At 39.9% G+C, this 18,615-nt stretch overlaps 1 protein-coding gene across 4 annotated transcripts in view; it reads left to right on the top strand.

Moving 5' to 3' along the window:
• cadpsa (Ca2+-dependent activator protein for secretion a) overlaps positions 1-18,615 on the top strand; it is a 186,908-nt gene that overhangs the window by 98,668 nt on the left and 69,625 nt on the right. For 2 of the 4 annotated variants that reach the window (XM_077572522.1, XM_077572521.1), the window contains exons 12-16: positions 9,867-10,003; positions 10,087-10,274; positions 10,540-10,710; positions 13,816-13,917; positions 13,994-14,057. In XM_077572522.1, the coding sequence (XP_077428648.1) occupies positions 9,867-10,003; positions 10,087-10,274; positions 10,540-10,710; positions 13,816-13,917; positions 13,994-14,057 (662 nt within the window). The remainder of the gene's footprint in view (positions 1-9,866; positions 10,004-10,086; positions 10,275-10,539; positions 10,711-13,815; positions 13,918-13,993; positions 14,058-18,615) is intronic. The other 2 variants (XM_077572524.1, XM_077572525.1) reach the window with 1 other exon arrangement.

The raw sequence follows: 18,615 nt of genomic DNA, 5'->3' as shown, positions 1-18,615 counted from the left end.
GGTTTTGGATGTTTCCCTTCTCCAACACAGCTGATATATGATCAGCTCATCAGCAAGCTCTGCATAAGCTTGGTAACGATTCTGTTGATTGGAATCAGCTGCGTTGCAGCAGAGAAACCTCCAAAACCTGCAGGACCCCCCGGCCGTTGAGGATTGAGTTTGCCCACCATTGCACTAACACCAAATGTCCACGGTGACGAGCATGATGTCATACTCTTTTACTACGAAGTGCACTGTTGTTACATGTGCAGAATGTGGTTTGGCATTGTCTTGCTGAAATAAGCAGGGTGTCCATGAAAAAGACGTTGCTTGGATGGTAGCATATGTTTCTCCAAAACCAGTATGTACTTTTCAGCATTAATGTTGCCTTCAAAGATGTGTAAGTTTCCCATGCCATTGGTTCCCAAAACAGTTTGAAATGTGGACTCATCATACCACAGAACACTTTGCACCAGTCCATCTTACTTTGTAGATGTGCTCGGGTTCAGAGAAGCCGGCAGCGTTTCTGGGTGTTGTTGATAAATGGCTTTTGCTTTGCATAGTAGAGTTTTAAGTTGCAGGATGTAGCGCCTGTATTTACTGACATTGTTTTTTTGAAGTTTTCCTGAGACCATGTAGTGATATCTTTTACACATTGATTTCGGTTTTTGATGCATTGCCATCTGAGGGATCTTAGGTCAAGTTATGTGGTGCGCCGCAGGCTCGGCTCTAAATTAATTTAAATATTAAATTTGTCTCTCCCTCAATTAATGAGTAAATTGATTATTAATTTAATAATTAACAATAATTGATTTAATAATTAATTGAACCGATTTACCCTACACATGGTACGTAATTTACACTGGGTCTCCAACTAGGAGGTCTCTGATGTTTCATTGATTTACACAAAATGAATAGAGCATTGTAAAAGGCACTTAGAACTTATTTTCTTTTCATATTTCATGTACCATTTTGTGTTACCTCAGAATAACAGTCATTCCGTTACACTGAGTGATACTTGTCAGGTCAAATTTCAGATTACAGCCCATTTCTTCTTGAATTTGACCAGCAGAGGTTTAGACTAGCTGGTAGTATTGGTGAATCAAAATTCCAAATTAAGAAGACATTCCAAAACTGAATAATTAGTAATGCATATTAATTTTCCATGATTATGTTATTTAGGAATTTAGTTTGTTTGATGTTATAGTAATTTCTGTTATATTTGTACTTTATTGTCAATACAGATGTTTGCTGATATAAAGAATAGTCTGCATTGTGAGCAGAGTAGATTGTCATTTGTTCCACTGTTATGAAGACATTAAAAATTTTCTTGAGAGTACGGAACAACATAGCGTTAGAGTAACTTGTTCACGGCCAGCCCTCCCAGTTTGATACTATTATTATATACAGTACAACAGTGTTTCCCAATTTTTATTGATTCAAAGCACATATTTCGCATCAGAAAAAAATCCCACGGCACTTCATCTAGCAAAACGATTCCCCGGTGCTAAGCTATTGTCGAATATACACTGTAAAAAATTGCTGTAAAAATACGAGGAATTTTCAACACTAGTGCACCGTTTTTCATTAGTACAGTTAAATACTGTAAATTCTGACGTCATGGAGGAACAAATATTTAAATCAAGCTTCTGTAAAATAATACAGTACAAAGCAGTTTGTTTGCTCTCTTTTTTACATTAAGGCACTGCAATTGTCCGGCAAAGTATTTATTTTCTTTTTCATTCAACTAGGACTCTTGCAATTTGCTACTCCCCTAGGCAAAATTCAAAATTGAATGATATTAAAGAAAGGTCTTCACATGAATATTTCATTTAAGACTGTGGACACCATAACAAGAAAAGGAAGCTTTAACTTTCCTCCGGACTCTTAAACTGAAGCACCAAATTGGACGGAGCTCTTGACGAGGGAGCCCTCCGTCGTTCTCTCAACATCGCAGCCAGTGCCATCCTGATGGGAAGCAAGACCATCCTGGGGAAGGTGGTGTCAAAGAAGACAGGGAAGCAGGTCCGCAAAAAGGCAGCAACAGTGAATCCACAGTCCTGAGTGTCAGGCTGTGGGAGCTCGCCTCTGTGATTGGTGGCCTACGTCGCCGCCTAGACTGGCCAATTGGTGCACAGGAGAGCCCATGATAACTACATTGGTCTCAGATGTGCCATTGCTATGACAGTTAAAACAACCCAGTAGCTTTCATCCGGGGTCTGTCTGTTTGTGTTTGCACTTTGTTTGTTTGTTTAGTTAGCCAGCCCCAGTACCCCTCGTGTGTGTTCATTCTGCTGTCTTTCTGTTATGTGCCTCGTACCTGCGCCATTTTTAGCTCACTACTCATTTGACGTTGCACTTCGACAGTTGGAAAGTCGGGAAAGTGACCCGACATTCGGGAGTGTGTTGAGGTATTGCGTCATCGTCTGTAAGTGTGTGATTCGTCGCGCCGTGCCCTGCCCCGTCTCATGTCCACCCTTTTGCTCAAGTGTACCATTTTCTCCACCTCCCCAGCGACCACTCTATGTGCTCTACCTGCTCAACTGACATCAATTATGTCCCCTGGCAAGTAACATCCTGGCTCGACCGAGGAAGCAGCCAATCAGAAACGATCGTTTATTTAATTGGCAATAGTTTTGAGATGTTGTGCATGCATATTCAGCATAATTTCTGTATGATTTATGTATTTATTTTTTTATGCCAACGTATGCATCTTGTGACCACTGTTGATTTCTTGTTGTGTTTGAAGTGAAGGCTATGTAACACATGTTTGGCTATAAAATAAATGTTGTAAAACATGAGTAGCTCACTGTTGTGCTTTTCTAAAAATAGCTTGCGGTGGAAAAAAGGTTGGAGACCTGGGTTACAGTATAATACTGTAATATCTACTTTTGTACAGCACAGTACTGTATTATTTTTATTTTATTTTTATTATTGTATTATTATTTTTTATGGTAATCTACTGTAGAATAACAGTATGATACTGGTGATTCTAGCTGCCAGTAGTTTACCGTAAATTAATGGTAATTTTGTTCGTATATAAAAAAAAAAAAAAGTCAAATGCAAATGAAGGGTTGACAGAATAATACTGTAATTTAAATTTTTGGAACAGCACAGTACTGTATTATTTTTTACGGTAATCAACTTGTTTTAGATCACAGTAGTACACTGTAAAATTACAGCATGGTGCCGGCGCTTCTAGCTGCCAGTAGTTTACTGCAAATTGACGCAATTTTTTTTATTTTACTGTGTAGTCACAGAACACCAGAATAAATGATTGATGTTACAGTACAATTTCCCCACAACGCTCATTACAGTGGTGACAGCCTAATGACTGTCTAGAAGAAAATTATAATACACAATCATACACAGTACAGTCTGTAAACCGTTATTAGAGTAATACATTATCACATATTTCAGACAAGAGTAGGGACTTCTAAGACGAAAAGTATATTAATATAAACATTTATAAAATGAGCAATGTTATTTGTTTGTTTGCACAATAGAGTGGTAAGTTTTAATTTTAAATTTTGAGAGCCGCACAATAAATATTCAAAAAGAGATCCGCACAATAAATGTTCAAAAACCTAATATTTATTGCAATGTGTGACTCTGAAAACTATCACTACTATATATCTTTATATATTAAGCAATTAAGTCCCAAGAGATCATACTGAACACATCAAAACTGATTAATTAAATAATTGTAATATAATAAAATGATACAGTAGTTTGTCACTCAAAAGTATTGAAAGATTCAAATATAATAAAAACTTTGAAGAAAATGTGTTTCTGGTGGTGTGTGTTTGTTGTTTAGGATGAGACCCAAATGTTTCTGACAATATCCCGAATGTTCCTCAGAGGTTATGATAGAGGTTTGCATCTCTGAGTGAATTTATTGCAAGGCATGGGGAAATGGTACGTTTTGATTTGTTTTTTTAACAGCTATTCTATTTAAAATACAAAAACCTTTTGATCACCAGTAGTACAGCACACACCTACTGTATCCTTTCCTCTGGATCTATAAAGAAATAGTAGCCATCAATCATTGTCAGGGCCGTCCTTCCCCAGTCCAGATGGGCGGGGGTGATGGGTGGGGGTGTCACTGCAAGTTACTGTCCATCCCTCCTGCATGCCTCCACTGCCTCTCACTCACATCAAACAGACCTGACAGGCCACCAGCTTCAGTCCAAAGGGGCACAATGTCATTTATTTATTTTTTGTTATTTTTTTGTGTGTCTTTTTGGGGGGAGAGGAGGGGGCATTTTTGAGGGGACACACTTATGCTTCAAGCATGTTTTGTTTTGTTTGTTGACTGGCAGCCGGTCTGCTGTCATTCTTTTGATAACTGTGCATTAGGCAGTTGGAGAGTTCGGCTTTAATTACAGATCTTCCTGTAACTAACATTATCTAATGAATTATATTATATAACTCAAGCAACTCAGTAGCTCACAAAGGGCTGTTACCTAAGGTAAAGGCATGCAGCTGCACTCTTTCTGGCTTCATGCATTTTCCTATTGACTTACGTCTCGTTGACATCGTTCGACGGTTCCAAACCTACACATCAAAATAATAGTATAAAAACTATAATATTATATGGCACAGTGGATGTTTTTATATCACAGTATACTACCGTATTATGATTGTACAGCACTGCATGAGCACGAAAAGGAGCCAGTCATGCCTCTCACACATGACACTGACTACATTTACATGCAGGCAATAACCCTTTTATAATATTCAGGTTTTGTAAGGCCATGTAATCACACGCATTAACCCAAATATGCACTTATTCGGGTTTTTAAAAACTCGAATAAGCCCCCTGGGTTCCCCCTTTCAAAACCCGAATTCTCGCTCATATAAACGCATTCGGAATACCTCGATTGAAGAGTGCATTTTTTTTCGCTGTGCGCATGCTTTCTATTTTCTTCTTTGTCTTCTTTTCTTCTTCTTTGCTTATTTTAATTCACAAGGAATCTTGGTCTTTGTAGTAACGACTTGTATGCACAGCTCCGTCCCACTCCCTAAAGGAGTCTTGCTTGAGTACATTGATTTCTCTGTAGCATTTCATATTATTTTGTGTCTCAGGTGAAAACGCCACAGTCTGTGCCTATTATACAAGTATATAAGTCCGTGCTTCTGGCGTGTAACCCACCGGAAATCCTCAAGCCGGTGTAAACAAACGCTGATGAGCAGCAAAGAACCACACTTCTGGAACGAGGAGGACACCAACTACTTTATTTAGATTGGTGAATGACATGAATATAATGAACGTAGTAAGTTAAAAGCGGAAATGACATTATTTACGTAATTACGTTGTCCGTGCATTGTGGTCGAACGGGATAATCTAATCGAGCGCAAATGACCATGCAAATTAGAGTAATTCGGTCCACCACGCATGTAAACGGGTTAACCCGATTGTTTCACAAACCGGAATTCTGACCTTAACCCGAATATTGACTGCATGTAAACGTAGTCACTGGAGTGGCGCGAGATAGCTTAATTTTACTGCAAGTTAGAGTTGAGATTGGAGAGGTGCATTCGTTCATATAGCCTAGATAAATCTAAAATAAATTTGAGTAATTTCTCCATGATGGTTAACAGAAAAGGTAAAGATTATCAATATTCTGGTCCTTAATAATTGAACTCAGGGCCCTTTTTATCACCAGGGTTCGATACCCATCCTTACTTTTGAGGCCGTATTAAGTCAAGCGCCCCCGGAGGGTGAAATATTATTATACAGAAACAATGTTGGAATTTTCTCTCTTTTTTTTTTTTTAATTACATCCTATAGATGACATCCTCCTGTGTGAATCCATTGAAATCTGCTGTTGAGATTCCTCATTGACCACTGCAACATCTCAGCTGGGAAAACATGTTCAATGGTCTCCAGACCCCCAGAATCCGAACAATCAGAATCCATTGGCCCCGTTTTGATGGATGCCTATATTTTTGGCTAGTGCATTATGACGCAAAGCCACAAAAAAAAAGTTATTCTTTCTGGCGGGGGGTGTAACAAAAAAATAAGTTAGAATCACTCTACGGGTACGTGGAAACATTTAATAATTCATTTCCCAGATCAATAACCTGTGGCCGCGCTGTGCCAAAATCACCAAAAAACAGCCACGCGTCAACTCAAGTGTGTCATTAAAGGTGCATCATGGAGTTAAAAAAAGTAGTATTGAAGCTTTTTCTACATCATGTATGCTCCAGCAATGCCCAATAAGTACAAAGAGCCCTGACTTTTTAACGGTACCGTGCCTATTAGCTTGCATCTTCCATTCAGTGTGGAGTGTTCAGGGCGAATGGTGGAGGTGACTTCATGCACATCCCTGCAGACATGTAGTTAGAAAGCGTACGGCACAACTGGGATGGAAACTGAAAAACACAGCACAAACATTCCAAACCTCGAACTCAGACTCCAAGTAAACTGGAGAAAAAAAACGAAAAGTTTATTCAAGCGCAAGTACTCGCACGCGCACCATGCACAAGTTTGACACAGAGGCTGCAGCTACGCTTTAGGCCAGAGATGGCAGTCTCTCAGCAATGCAACTTTAAAGCTCAGATGACTGATGAAAAGAAAGAAATAAAGAAACTGTTATTGTGGGTCTGAATTTTATTCTTGTTCAATATTTTGTTCTTGATATTTAAAGTTTAAATGTATTTTTAAGACTTACTCAAAGAAGCTAGTGAATGATAATCCTAAATATTTGTTGAAGGGGTGAATAAATTAGAATATGTTTGAATGCAGATTTTGTGTGTGTGTATATATATATATATATATATATATATATATATATATATATGAGCAAATTGGTGGCATATTTTTGTCTTGACTTGAATGCTCTGAACAGAGTAAAACCTTTTTGAATAAAGCTCTCATGGGAAATAAACAGAGATTTTTTGGGGTGCAAAATGTAGAATTACAGAAAAACTGATTTTTTTAACACACTTAATTGTCCCTAGGTGTATGCCCTGTGATTGGCTAGCAACCAGTTAAGGGTGTACAAAAGATGTAGAAATTAGTGTTGAAAAAAAAAACTTATTTCACTAGCTTTTATTTGGATTGAGAATGAATAGGGACATTTTGTGGGTATTGTAGTGGTATAATTGTGGAATTTTTGGTGGATGGAAATTTTTGGCATGTTGAACTTGTACTTCTCAAGGTAAATTGAATTTCAAATGGGAATTATGTGAATGTTTTATTGAGTGTGTAATTAGGAACTTAAAGGATTTTTTTGTGAGAATTATCGTCTTCCTTCTTTTCCTACGCCTTTTCCTGCTAATGTGTGGGTTTGTCTGCCTTCATCTTTATTCTTCAAGAACTCCACTGTTTTGAGCATCCTCTGCTGTCCGTCACTTGCAAATCCTGCAAATATTTCCATCTCTTCTTTGGATTTCCCCTTGGTCTTTTCCTTCAAATTGTAGACTCAAAACCTCCCTCAGGTCATCCTGCTCCTTTCTCATCACGTCCATACCACCTCATTCTGATCTCCTTTACCTTATAAAGGATATAATTTATCCCTAATTCTCTTTTGATGTGCTCACTTCTCTCCTTATCCTTCAATGTCACTCAATTCCAGAGGTGGGCAAAATACACAGACTGGGCACTGGCTCAAGCAAGTTTACATCCTTCAATCAGTAGGTCAGTAGACAGTACTCAGTCCGTGCATTTTCACGAGGCTTCGCGTCATAAAGCACTCGCCAAAAGATGGGCATTCGTCAATGACGGTATGATGTAACAACGTTTTTGCCCACCTTTGCAGTCATTTCTGTTGCCTCTAAAATCTTCTCTTTTTCCCATAGCTCAGTGCCATATTCAGTTGTCTTTTCATTTCTGCTTATTGACAATTACTTCCATCTTGGATGTGTTGACCTTCAGTCCTTGAGGAAACTTGTGTCTTCAGTCTTTGTGGGAATAATGTCGGTGAAAAATGAAAAAAGTATTGATATGTGGGACATTTTGTGTAATGTTGAAGTTGATTAATGATGTGAATCAATGAACGAATGTGGGAAAATAATTGAATAATTAAGAATATATGAATTTGTAATTTTAGGTAAAAATTCGAGTCGTGACTCTGGTGGACTTAAAAGTTTGACTCCGCCCACACTGATTTTTCAAAATGGTTTAAACAATTTTTTTTCAATTTGCTGATTTAATGATCTGCCGTCTTATTAAGTTAACTTATTTTTATTCAAACACATTATGGAGCATCGAAAATTACAAACACTCAAGCCTCAGTCAGCCGGGGCGGAGCCAACTAAACAGTTTGAGGAAGTGGCGGGATTACAGTACTTCATGTCCCCAGCAGCCTTGGACGGTTGAGGTTAGTATTTGGGTTTCGGCCAGTTTTAAATTTTTGTTGTTCAATAAAGTGTTCAAAACATACTGGAATCGTTATGTGGTTTTGGTTAGGGTTAGGGTTAGGTTTAACAACAAAGAAAGGTGCTTCGAGGTTGAAAATCCGTGTGGGCGTAGTCAAACGTTAAGGTCCACCTAATGTTGAGGCACACCTCAAACTGCACTCTGCATGCAGGGCTTACTCTAAAATTTAGGAATATTATTAGCCGCGTTTCCACCGCAGGACGTTCGGGTATGGGGAGGGGGGAGGGACTTTCACAGGAACCGTCCTCTAAGCCGGCCCGCTTGTGGCTGTGTCTCCACTGCGGAGTATGACACATTTCGCGACGTCACGAGTTTTGATAAAAATGTTAACGCCATGAGACGGTTTCTCCCGTGACGTCACCCAAGCACCGTGCGACGAAAATCACAAGGAAAGAGAAAAACTTTTTTTTCCCCTGCTTTTTTTTTAATGTACTTGGCGTGGATGGATGGTTTGAGTGAAAGGAGACGGCGTTTAGATGAAGAATTTGAAAAGGCTGACTCGCAAGTCACAAGTTTAAATCGACACTTAATCGCCTTGCTACGGTTTTTGTGTGACGTCACCCAAGCACGGTCCCGCAAAAATCAGAACAACAACGAGGAAAGAATGAATGGTTTGAGTGAGAGAATATGGCGTCTAGATGAATAATTTTACAAGGCTAATAGTAGAGTGGAACAAAAATAGGCAAAGGATTATTAAGACAATTATTTTGGTGGAAAAGACTTAAGCCGAGAATGCATCGTCGCGCATGAAAGTTATACAAAATAATTTTTAGCCAATCAGCACAAAAGCCCGATCGGGAGTTTATCGGACCGGCGGAGTACCTACTCTCGAGTAGGACCTCCACTCGTCCCCGTAAGTTCCTGTAAATGTGGCCCGGTTCGGAAGGCTCCTGCAGTGGAGACGCGCACATACGGCGCTGACTCCGTAAATTTACCCCGAAGTTCCTGCGGTGGAAACGCGGCTATTGTGACAAAGGTGACATTTTTGGTATGTGTGAAATTTTTAAAGTGAATTGAATGATTAAGATTAAGTGAATTGAATGAGCTGAATATTTTGAATTTTGAGATGTGAAACCTGTTTGTTGAATGTATCATTGATAATGAATGGGAATTTTTGGTGTGCAAATTCTGAAATTTGGGGAAAAGGGAAATTTTGGAATGAGAAAAATAGGAACGGGGGACAGTACAAGCATGTCAAAAAGTGCAAGGAAAAACCTTTTTTTTTTTTGCATATTTAAATGTTTAAGTTGGTGGTGTAATATAACATGTGAAGGCCTCAGCCACAATCAGATATGATAAGTATGAGCAATAGTAATATTGGCTGCTTGCTCCACACAATGATGTACTTCATAATAATAATTTTTTTTCTTTCTTTCTTTCTTTCTTTCTTTCTTTCTTTCTTTCTTTCTTCCTTTCTTCCTTCCTTCCTTCCTTTCTTCCTTCCTTCCATCCATCCACTCTCGGCCTCCTGCCCACCTATTTGGATGGGTTCTGTGCCCAGATGCGGATCGAGCCCAGAAACATGGCATGGATGAGTTTATATCAGCCAACCCATGTAACTTTGACCATTCTTCACTCTTTGAAATGGTCCAGCGTCTTACTTTGGATCACAGACTCAATGACTCTTACTCCTGTCTGGTAAGCAATTGTAAAATGTTAATTGTTCCTTGCTAAACTATAAAATGTCTCACACTAGTGTATGTTGCATCTGTTACATTCAGGGCTGGTTCAGTCCTGGTCAGGTATTTGTCTTGGACGAATACTGCGCTCGCTACGGAGTTCGAGGCTGTCATCGCCACTTGTGTTACCTGGGTGACCTACTAGAGAGGGCGGAGAATGGAGCCATGATTGACCCAACACTTTTACACTATAGTTTTGCCTTCTGTGCTTCCCATGTCCATGGAAATAGGTACAAATACATTTGGAGACACTTGATTATTGTGTGTGATAAATAAAATGGGGGGGAACACATATACAGTATTTAAAAGTTGTGTGCTCCATGTGTTCACCCATCAGATTTTGTATTTGTTCATTGATGCCCATCATGCATGTTTGCATGTTAACTTTCTGTTTTTCTTTTGTCTCTTTCCTATTTCTTTTCTAACTTCTTAATGCCCACTTAACAAAAATAACCTTCATGGTCCACAAAATTCATTTCACACAACCCCTGTTAGTCAGCGTGTGTCAGAGTTATTAAACTGGCCAGTATCAGAGGCTGAACTACAGCAAGCACTTTTCCCCTCTTCTCCTGAGCCCTCTCCCCAAAGCATTAGGAAAGAACTCAAAATCATTGAGTTCATGAAGAAAAGGGATCTCAGGTCCCCACTTTTCTCAGGACCTAAAAGGTGAGTTATTCTAGAATCCATCCATCCATCCTCTGGCAAATAGAACTGCATATATGTCCTGCAATTGGGTGGCTACCAGTATGGATGGGTCAAAGTCAGCTTACCCAGTTACTCAGTTATTTGATGCAGATGATGAAAAAAATATTGAGTTCAGACAAATGTACACTATCTAAATGGCAGTATTGAGCTTGTGTCAAATCGCTTTTGATGTGCTTAGACATCAAATGTGTCAACATTTGTAGATGAAACATAAATATTGACGAGGTTGTTGTTGAGGAAAGACATTAAAGGAGTCTTTCACAGCCCCTCTACCCAAAAACCCAAGCCATCATTTTCCATTCATTCACCCTTCCCTCTATTCTTCTGAAAAACACTGACTAGAAGATAGACGTTTTCCCTGATAGGCCCGGACAGACTTAGAAGAAAAAGAAAAATGAACAGTGTCATGATAAATGTATAAAAGACTCATCTACAGTATTTTCTCAAAAAGTGATTTGGGTTTGTTTTAGACCCTATCGAATCGTTTACTCTAAGAGCATGGACTTCTCAGTATGTATTGATTTTTTCAAACAAATGTGATGGTGATAGTGTTAAAAGTAATGATATGCCTTCATGTTTATCTTTGAATAAATTATCCAAAACAGTGACATCCACACACATCAAGTGTGTCAGGAGAGGCCTCGCCAGTTGGTCCATATTGCCTTGAGGCAGAGGCATGACAGGTTGACAAGTTGTCACTTATGATGGCTGAGCATCCCTGCCCGAGACATTGCTGCGCATCCCCACACAAAAAAGCCACACACCTCACTCAACCAGACCAACCCCCATCCAAACCCATAACTTCCCAAGTAGCCTGCTGGTCAAGAGATGTTGATGCAGTTTCTCAGGCGCTTGCCACAGTGTCACTACTTGACTTGCGTCCAGAATTGTGTCATGTCTGTTTGAATAGTCTGTTAAAGATATCATAAATGCACGACCTAATGACATGTCTAAATATCAGGTAAATACCATTTCTGTTGCTAGTAATCCAACAAGTGTGAAAGCTAATTTGTACAGTTTTTTGTAAAATAAATAAATAAATAAAATAAAAAGAATATATTACAAAAAGGCGGCAGAGTGGCTGACTGGTTAGCAAGTCCGCCTCCCAGTGCAGAGGACGTGAGATTGAGTCCGGTCTTCGGCCTTCCTGGGTGGAGTTTGCATTTTCTCCCCGTGCTTGCGTGGGTTTTCTCCGGGTGCTCCGGTTTCCTCGCACATTCCAAAGACAGGCATGGCAGGTTGATTGAACACTCCAAATTGTCCATAGGTGTGATTGTGAGTGTGGTTGGTTGTTCGTCTCTGTGTGCCCTGCGATTGGCTGGCAACCAGTTCAGGGTGTACCCCACCTACTGCCTGAAGCCAGCTGGGATAGGCTCCAGCGCTCCCCGCGACCCTTGTGAGGACAAGCGGTTAAGAAAATGGATGGATGGATATTACAAAAACAGTAAGCGTGTTAAGGTTGTGTTGCAGAAAATAATTTTTTTTACATACCAAACATACACTTGGCATTTTTTGCCGGAGTAATATCAATTTAGTTCAATAAGTTATGGATTTTTTTCAGAGATTTTATCAAGATAAGTTTATCTAAAATTTTATGCAGCATCAAATAAATTAATAAAAAATATATATTTGGTACATACAATTACTTTTCACATTTTCCTGGTATCAAAATAACAAGAATTTACTGTGTATGAAAACATGTTCAGATTTTTAAGTAGACTAATGCACATTGTGCTTTGATTTAAGTGGTCTTAATTACTACAGTTTCACAAGATTAAACCTGTTTGTTAAAAAAATTATTACCTGGATTTATTTGTTGCTTGTGTCTGTTTGTCACTGCTGGCTCATTTACTTGTCTTCATTGAAACTGTGAGGTCACCAGGTTATGCAAACATGAGGGATCTGACAAACAACAATTTGTTGCTGCTGCTGCTGGAATAAAAGTCCTAATTAGAGTGAAATGCACCTCTTATAATTCTTGCCTTTGTGTGAAAGGTGAGGCAGTTTATTATTGTGTAATTGTGTCATTATGACACACCATCACGTTTGCTAGCCTTGCCACAAAACAAAGAAAACTAAGAAATGACAATGTATGTATTTAGTAGTTTGTATTGTAGCTAATTTGATAGCATATATTGCTAGGGATGTTCGATACCACTTTTTTGGAGACTGATACTGATACAGATACTCAAATCTTCAGCACTCGCAGATACCGATTTCAAGTGCCGATACCATTTGTACTTATGATACATAAAATTTCCCCCCAAAAAACAATGACCTATTACTGTGATGGTTATTAACCAACACCTTCTATTGTAAAGAAATACAAATGAAACAACAATGACATTTTTTTTCTAGTGTCAGTGAAAGCAATTGCTTTACAAATTCAAAGCCTTTCACTTTGAGCCTTCCCCTCAAATGTTATCAGTGCAGGCCTACAGGTGGCAATGACAGTCTCTTGAAATGTTCATGCAAGTTGAAGAGGGGCTGTTCGGATTAAATGATACTTGATGCTAAGCGTGCTTGTGCTCTTTGATATCAAACAGCACACTAATGAAACACTCCAATGTGTTTTAGCAACACACTCTACTAAACCCGTGCGCAGATTCCCGTTGTCCACCGAAAGGACATGTCAAAAAGAGGTGGGGGTCGGCAGGGGGTGATGGATAGAGGGTGTGTCATGTCTCCTGCTCCTCATCATACTGTCACAGCCACCAGTCCAGCGCCTCTCCTGTCACATGCACTCTGCTCACACTCCAGCCAGGCCCAACCATGTCACATAGGATAAACACAGTCCAGATGCACATACTCGCAGATGCACACCTGCTTGACAAGCCCTATTTAGTGATATTGAAATAGAACTTCATGTTAAAACGATGTCATATTTCAGATAGTATATGACAAAGTAGATAGCATCTTCGAGAGCTTCTTGCATGGAGCCCAATGAAATATAAGCAAATACTAATTTTGGAATAATGTTATTAAGGATCCCTCCAATGATTATAATGTTAAGCGCCAATAAATGATTGACAATGTTGTTCTTAAACTTCTTCTGTCATGTTTCAGACCGGATGGAATTGGTACGGTAACCGTAGAGGAAAAGGAGCGTTTTGAGGAGATCAAAGAAAGGCTTCGAGTGCTATTAGAAAACCAGATTACACATTTCAGGTAAGAAATACCAAAAAGTGCTCATGTAAAACCTAAGGCAAGTGTGATTAACCACATGCTACACTATCTCAAAAAGGTATTGCTTTCCATTTGGACGACCAGATGGTGCATTGAAAGCAACTCTATCTTTGCTTGAAAGGGTAAGTGATTTGTAACACTACAGGATTGGTTATTTAAATGTGCAGTGCTAAGATTATAATGTTTGTTTTAACTTTTTAGTTATAAACTGCTACCCTCTTTATGTTTATCTTTTTAACTCATTCACTCCCAGCCATTTTCACTGAAGCAACCCCGTTTGCTCTCGGCTGTTCGACTGGATTTTGACTGATTTTGCAAGGTCCACAGAATATTGTGTTCTATTGTTATAAAAACAAAAGAAAGATTAGAGTCTCTTCATTCATCAGTAAAAAAAAGTATATTTGTATCTGTCTCGGTTTTGCTGCAATTAGCATCAAAATATAGCTAACTTTAATCATTATTCACAAACCTGTTGAAAACACTGGCAAAAAGAGCTTGTTGCAACATGGCCCTGGCTGATCTCTTATACTCTGCTGTCACCTGCTGGCCGTTTTTTTTTTTTTGTTATAACTTCCATTGCTTTAGGCAACCTCTTCATGTCAGAAGCTGTATAAAATCCTTCTGTATGCTCTAAAATTAAAAACATTTAAAAAAAAACATGTATTAATACGTTTATGTAGTATTAAACATATTTAGACGTTTTGGGGTTTGAATGAATTAAAGTACTTTATGGACTTTCATCAAACTATTATTTCCTTGAATTATTCAATAATGACATCCTAATCACTTATTTATGGACAAAAGTAAACGACACGTTACAATCAGAGGTTGGTCCAAACACTCCTGCTTTTGTAGCATGTCATTTTTTTAAATTGCTTTGAAGTTGTTATTCACGGTCGGGTTTGTTCCTAATCCCTCACAAATAGCTGGAGTACACTACTTTCAAATTTCGATTAGTGTTCCATTTAAGTAATGACTTAGGATTCTATTTTTGTGGACCGACCGCACGTGCAGAAATGATGGTGTATTCTGATTTTCTCTTCACCTGTTTGGGAATTTGGCTGACATGCTCTAAACTGGGCGTTCCGGCGTAATGAGTGAGGGTCTTCTGACCTGTGCCCGACTGGGGTTTCTGACAATTTGGTGGCTGAAAGTCATCTAAACTATACCACATCTGTGTTTGATGCAGTGGGTAGACAGTTGGTTTTCAAATTCTAAGATGTGTGGACATGTGTGAGGTTTGGGCATGAGCCACCATTCGATTCTGACGGTTATTAGCACTGTTAACAAAAAATATTGAAGTATGACAGTATTTGTAAAATTACAGCTTTAAGATGACGTTTTTTTTAACTTTTTGACTGCCGGACGTTTTCAGAAAAGGGATGCCGTGGGTGCCAGACGATTTAAGCATTTTGACTGATCTTTCAAGGCTTCACAAATGAGCTTAAACTGTATATTTGAATTATGCGCAGAGCCTTTCTTTTCCAATGCCTTAGCTTTTCCACCACTTCGGGAATGGTTCGTCCTTGTCTGATCAGTCCATAAAGCTTTCTGCCATCATTTTTGAGGGGTTTGCATTTTCTGGTGTATCCTCTCTGTCTGGAGAGATAGGCTGAAGTCTTCTGAGCTTTGCAGTACTCTTGTGTGATTCACAGGAAATCTTAACGATTCATACTACCATTTTCTGCAGTCTCTGAGGCACAAGTGTCAACATCTTCATGATTTGTACCCAGTGCCAAATGAACGTATTTTACCATTAACTCTTTGACTGCCAGACGTTTTCGAAAAAGGGATGCTGTGGGTGCCAGCCGATTTAAGCATTTTGACTGATCTTTCAAGGTCCACAGACCTTGTGTTTGGACAATCGAAACACACATACTACCAAATGAAAGATTGGACTCTCATCTTTCATCAGAAAAAAAAGTTTGTTTCTACCTTATTTCGTTTTTCAGTAATCAACAATAGAAAATGGTTAGTTTCACCCAAACAAAATACGGAGAAATCAAGCTTTTTGTGAAACAATATTATTTCATGCACTCTAGTGAATTTGACACCTTTTTTTTTTCCATGAATGATGCCACAAACACCTAAACAGTGCTTTACTTCTGTAAAACACTACCACCAACAATGAAAAAGTGTTTTTTGATAGCAAAATCCGTTTATTTACATTCAACAGTGTAACAATTTGACAACATTTGGCAAACTATTTACAAATGTGTGCAACCGTGGTACTATTTACAATTGTGTGGATGTTTCAAATACAGTTTTTCTTTTTGTAACACTCCCCTGTGTGCAAGGGGACGCAGCAGGATTTGCACAACAGATTAGTTTCACTGCGATGGCTCCTTCGCGTGCAGACGATACACTTTCTTGCTGGCCTTTTTTTTTTTCCGGGGAATAGCAAGTATATACTGCAGTGTGTGTTTGGCCATGTTGCCATCAAGTCTACTCTCAGGATCATGATACGGTGACATTACGGTGGTGTTACGTCTGGCTTCCTCATGTCCTTCTGTTCCTATACCGGGTGGTAAGAGATGTTCTGATCCATCGTATCCACTCCATTCATGGTGGCATCGTAGTCCAGAACCAGTGTCTTCTCCGTAATCAGACTGTACCCACTCCTCCGATGAATATGCATTGGACTCGTCGTCCGATTGAACGTACGCCTGAGCAGAAGTGCTCGGTTGTGCTCCGCGTTTTCCGGCGTTAGCATCGCTAGCCGGTGAGGCTTTATGACGTGACCATAGCCGCCGCGTCAACCCTTCCAACTTCGGCGTCAACCTCGGAGTCACCATCATCATCATCGTCGTCATCAATGTGCTCTTTAGCATTGGTCGATGTTTTTCGTCTTTGAAAAAAATGCTCAAGCGTGAGCTGCTTGCAACCGGTCGCCATTATGGCTTCCTCAGCCATTGTCCCCTCAACACTCTAGCTGCGCCTCACGTCTTCTACTGACGCCTACCCAATCTTATCCAAAGACAGTTATCGCTGCCATCTAGGGGCCAAAAATAGGCATTATACTAACTAGATCTGCTTGATACTTTCAGCACAGCTGGCCAAGGCTTTCCTCCACCCGTTTCCCCAAAAAAATTTGGTGAACGTCTTTTATCATCTTTGGCGCGCCTCCGTAGGATTTTACTAAACGTTATTTAACGTTTTTGGCAGTCAAAGAGTTAAGTATTTGGGTAAATAAAAACAGCCCTTTTTTATCTGTGAAGCTCAGAATTTGTCTGAGTGTAACATGTGTTACTCTCCCTGTGCTAAAACTTAAAGTAGACGTGGTTCCAGCAAGCGTAAAGTTTAGTCTACTTTAAAACCAAATTGCCAGGTGGGCTGGGTGCATATCAAAGGAAACACCCTTGGTACACTGAAATATTATTATTATTATTATAGATTTTAATAAATTAATAATAATAATGATAATACTACTACTAATAATAAATAATTCATTAAATTTGTGTAGTGCTTATTTGGACACTCTAAGATGTTTTAAACAGCAGAGTACTGACACAGCGAGGAAGGGAGGACCTAAGCGCAGGGAGTAGGTCTGCCTCAATGGCAGCAGTTTATTTACAAAACTAAAAAAAGGCAATTAAAGGCACTCCACTCAGGAGGGGAAAGGGCACAAAAACAAGGCACAGGAGCAAAGTAAGACAAGGTAAGGCGAGGCGAGGCGAGGCGAGGCGAGGCGAGGCGAGGCGAGGCGAGGCGAGGCGAGGCAGGACGGTGGACACTTCAGCACTGGGAAGTGGCTGATGCAGTCTATTTATTAGGTGGATAATTGGAGACAGGTGGAAGCAATCAAGAACCGGGATTGAGCATGGCAGAAGGAAGGGCAAGTGACCTGGAGTGAGAGTGATGGTTAGTTCTTTCAAAATAAAACCAGAAATGGATGGTCAAAAATAAGAGCAACACGCCGCTTTCTGCGACGTGACAAGTACAACAATGACAACAATACGTCAATAAGAGACAGCGGGATATTTTTTTCTTTTTTTCTTGAGAGGTCAGTATTGTTCATTACCGATTTGACATGTCATCATCATTGCTCTTTTTTTTTTTTTTTTACATTAATTTTTATTTTGTATGTGGGTGAGAATGTGTATGTGCGTGTGTGTGAGTGTGTATTCATTAGTTCACCTAAAACCTATTAAAAAATCCCATACCGTTCACCTAAACCGAACACTTCAGAACCCAGCCAGAGCCGTGAGGCCGTCAGGATACCCGAGGAAGGACCAAAGAAAGGAAAGTGAAATCCAGCATCGACCAGACACTACCCACCGGGCCACCAACCAGTGTCCTTCACCAACCCCAGAAACATCCAAATTCCAACAAATCAGAGAGACCTCAAGAGACCAAAGGAGAGACTGAGGAAAGGAAGGAAGGACAGATGAAGCAGAGTGAGATCCACAGACACCAGCCTCCACCGATTCAACGACCAGAGGAAGAAGCAGATTGTGTCTGAGATTCGATATGCTGGTGTGGTGCTGGCATGCATGAAAATCTCCACCAAAGAGCGGAGCCGTCGACCCCTGCCAGGACAGAGCAAGCGCAACACCTCAGGGCCCCCCAGGCCACGGCAGCGCCAAGGGGCAACCCCCGGGCCCCGCAGGGGCCACCGGCCGGAGAGCAAACCCAGGAGCAGGTGCGCCCCCCACCCCAACGCAGCAGGACGGGGCACTG

Source organism: Vanacampus margaritifer, chromosome 8, assembly GCF_051991255.1.
Source record: "Vanacampus margaritifer isolate UIUO_Vmar chromosome 8, RoL_Vmar_1.0, whole genome shotgun sequence".
Classification (NCBI taxonomy): Eukaryota; Metazoa; Chordata; class Actinopteri; order Syngnathiformes; family Syngnathidae; genus Vanacampus; species Vanacampus margaritifer.
The sequence above is the reverse complement of the archived record's forward strand: the minus strand, read 5'-3'. Positions and strand labels throughout refer to the sequence as shown.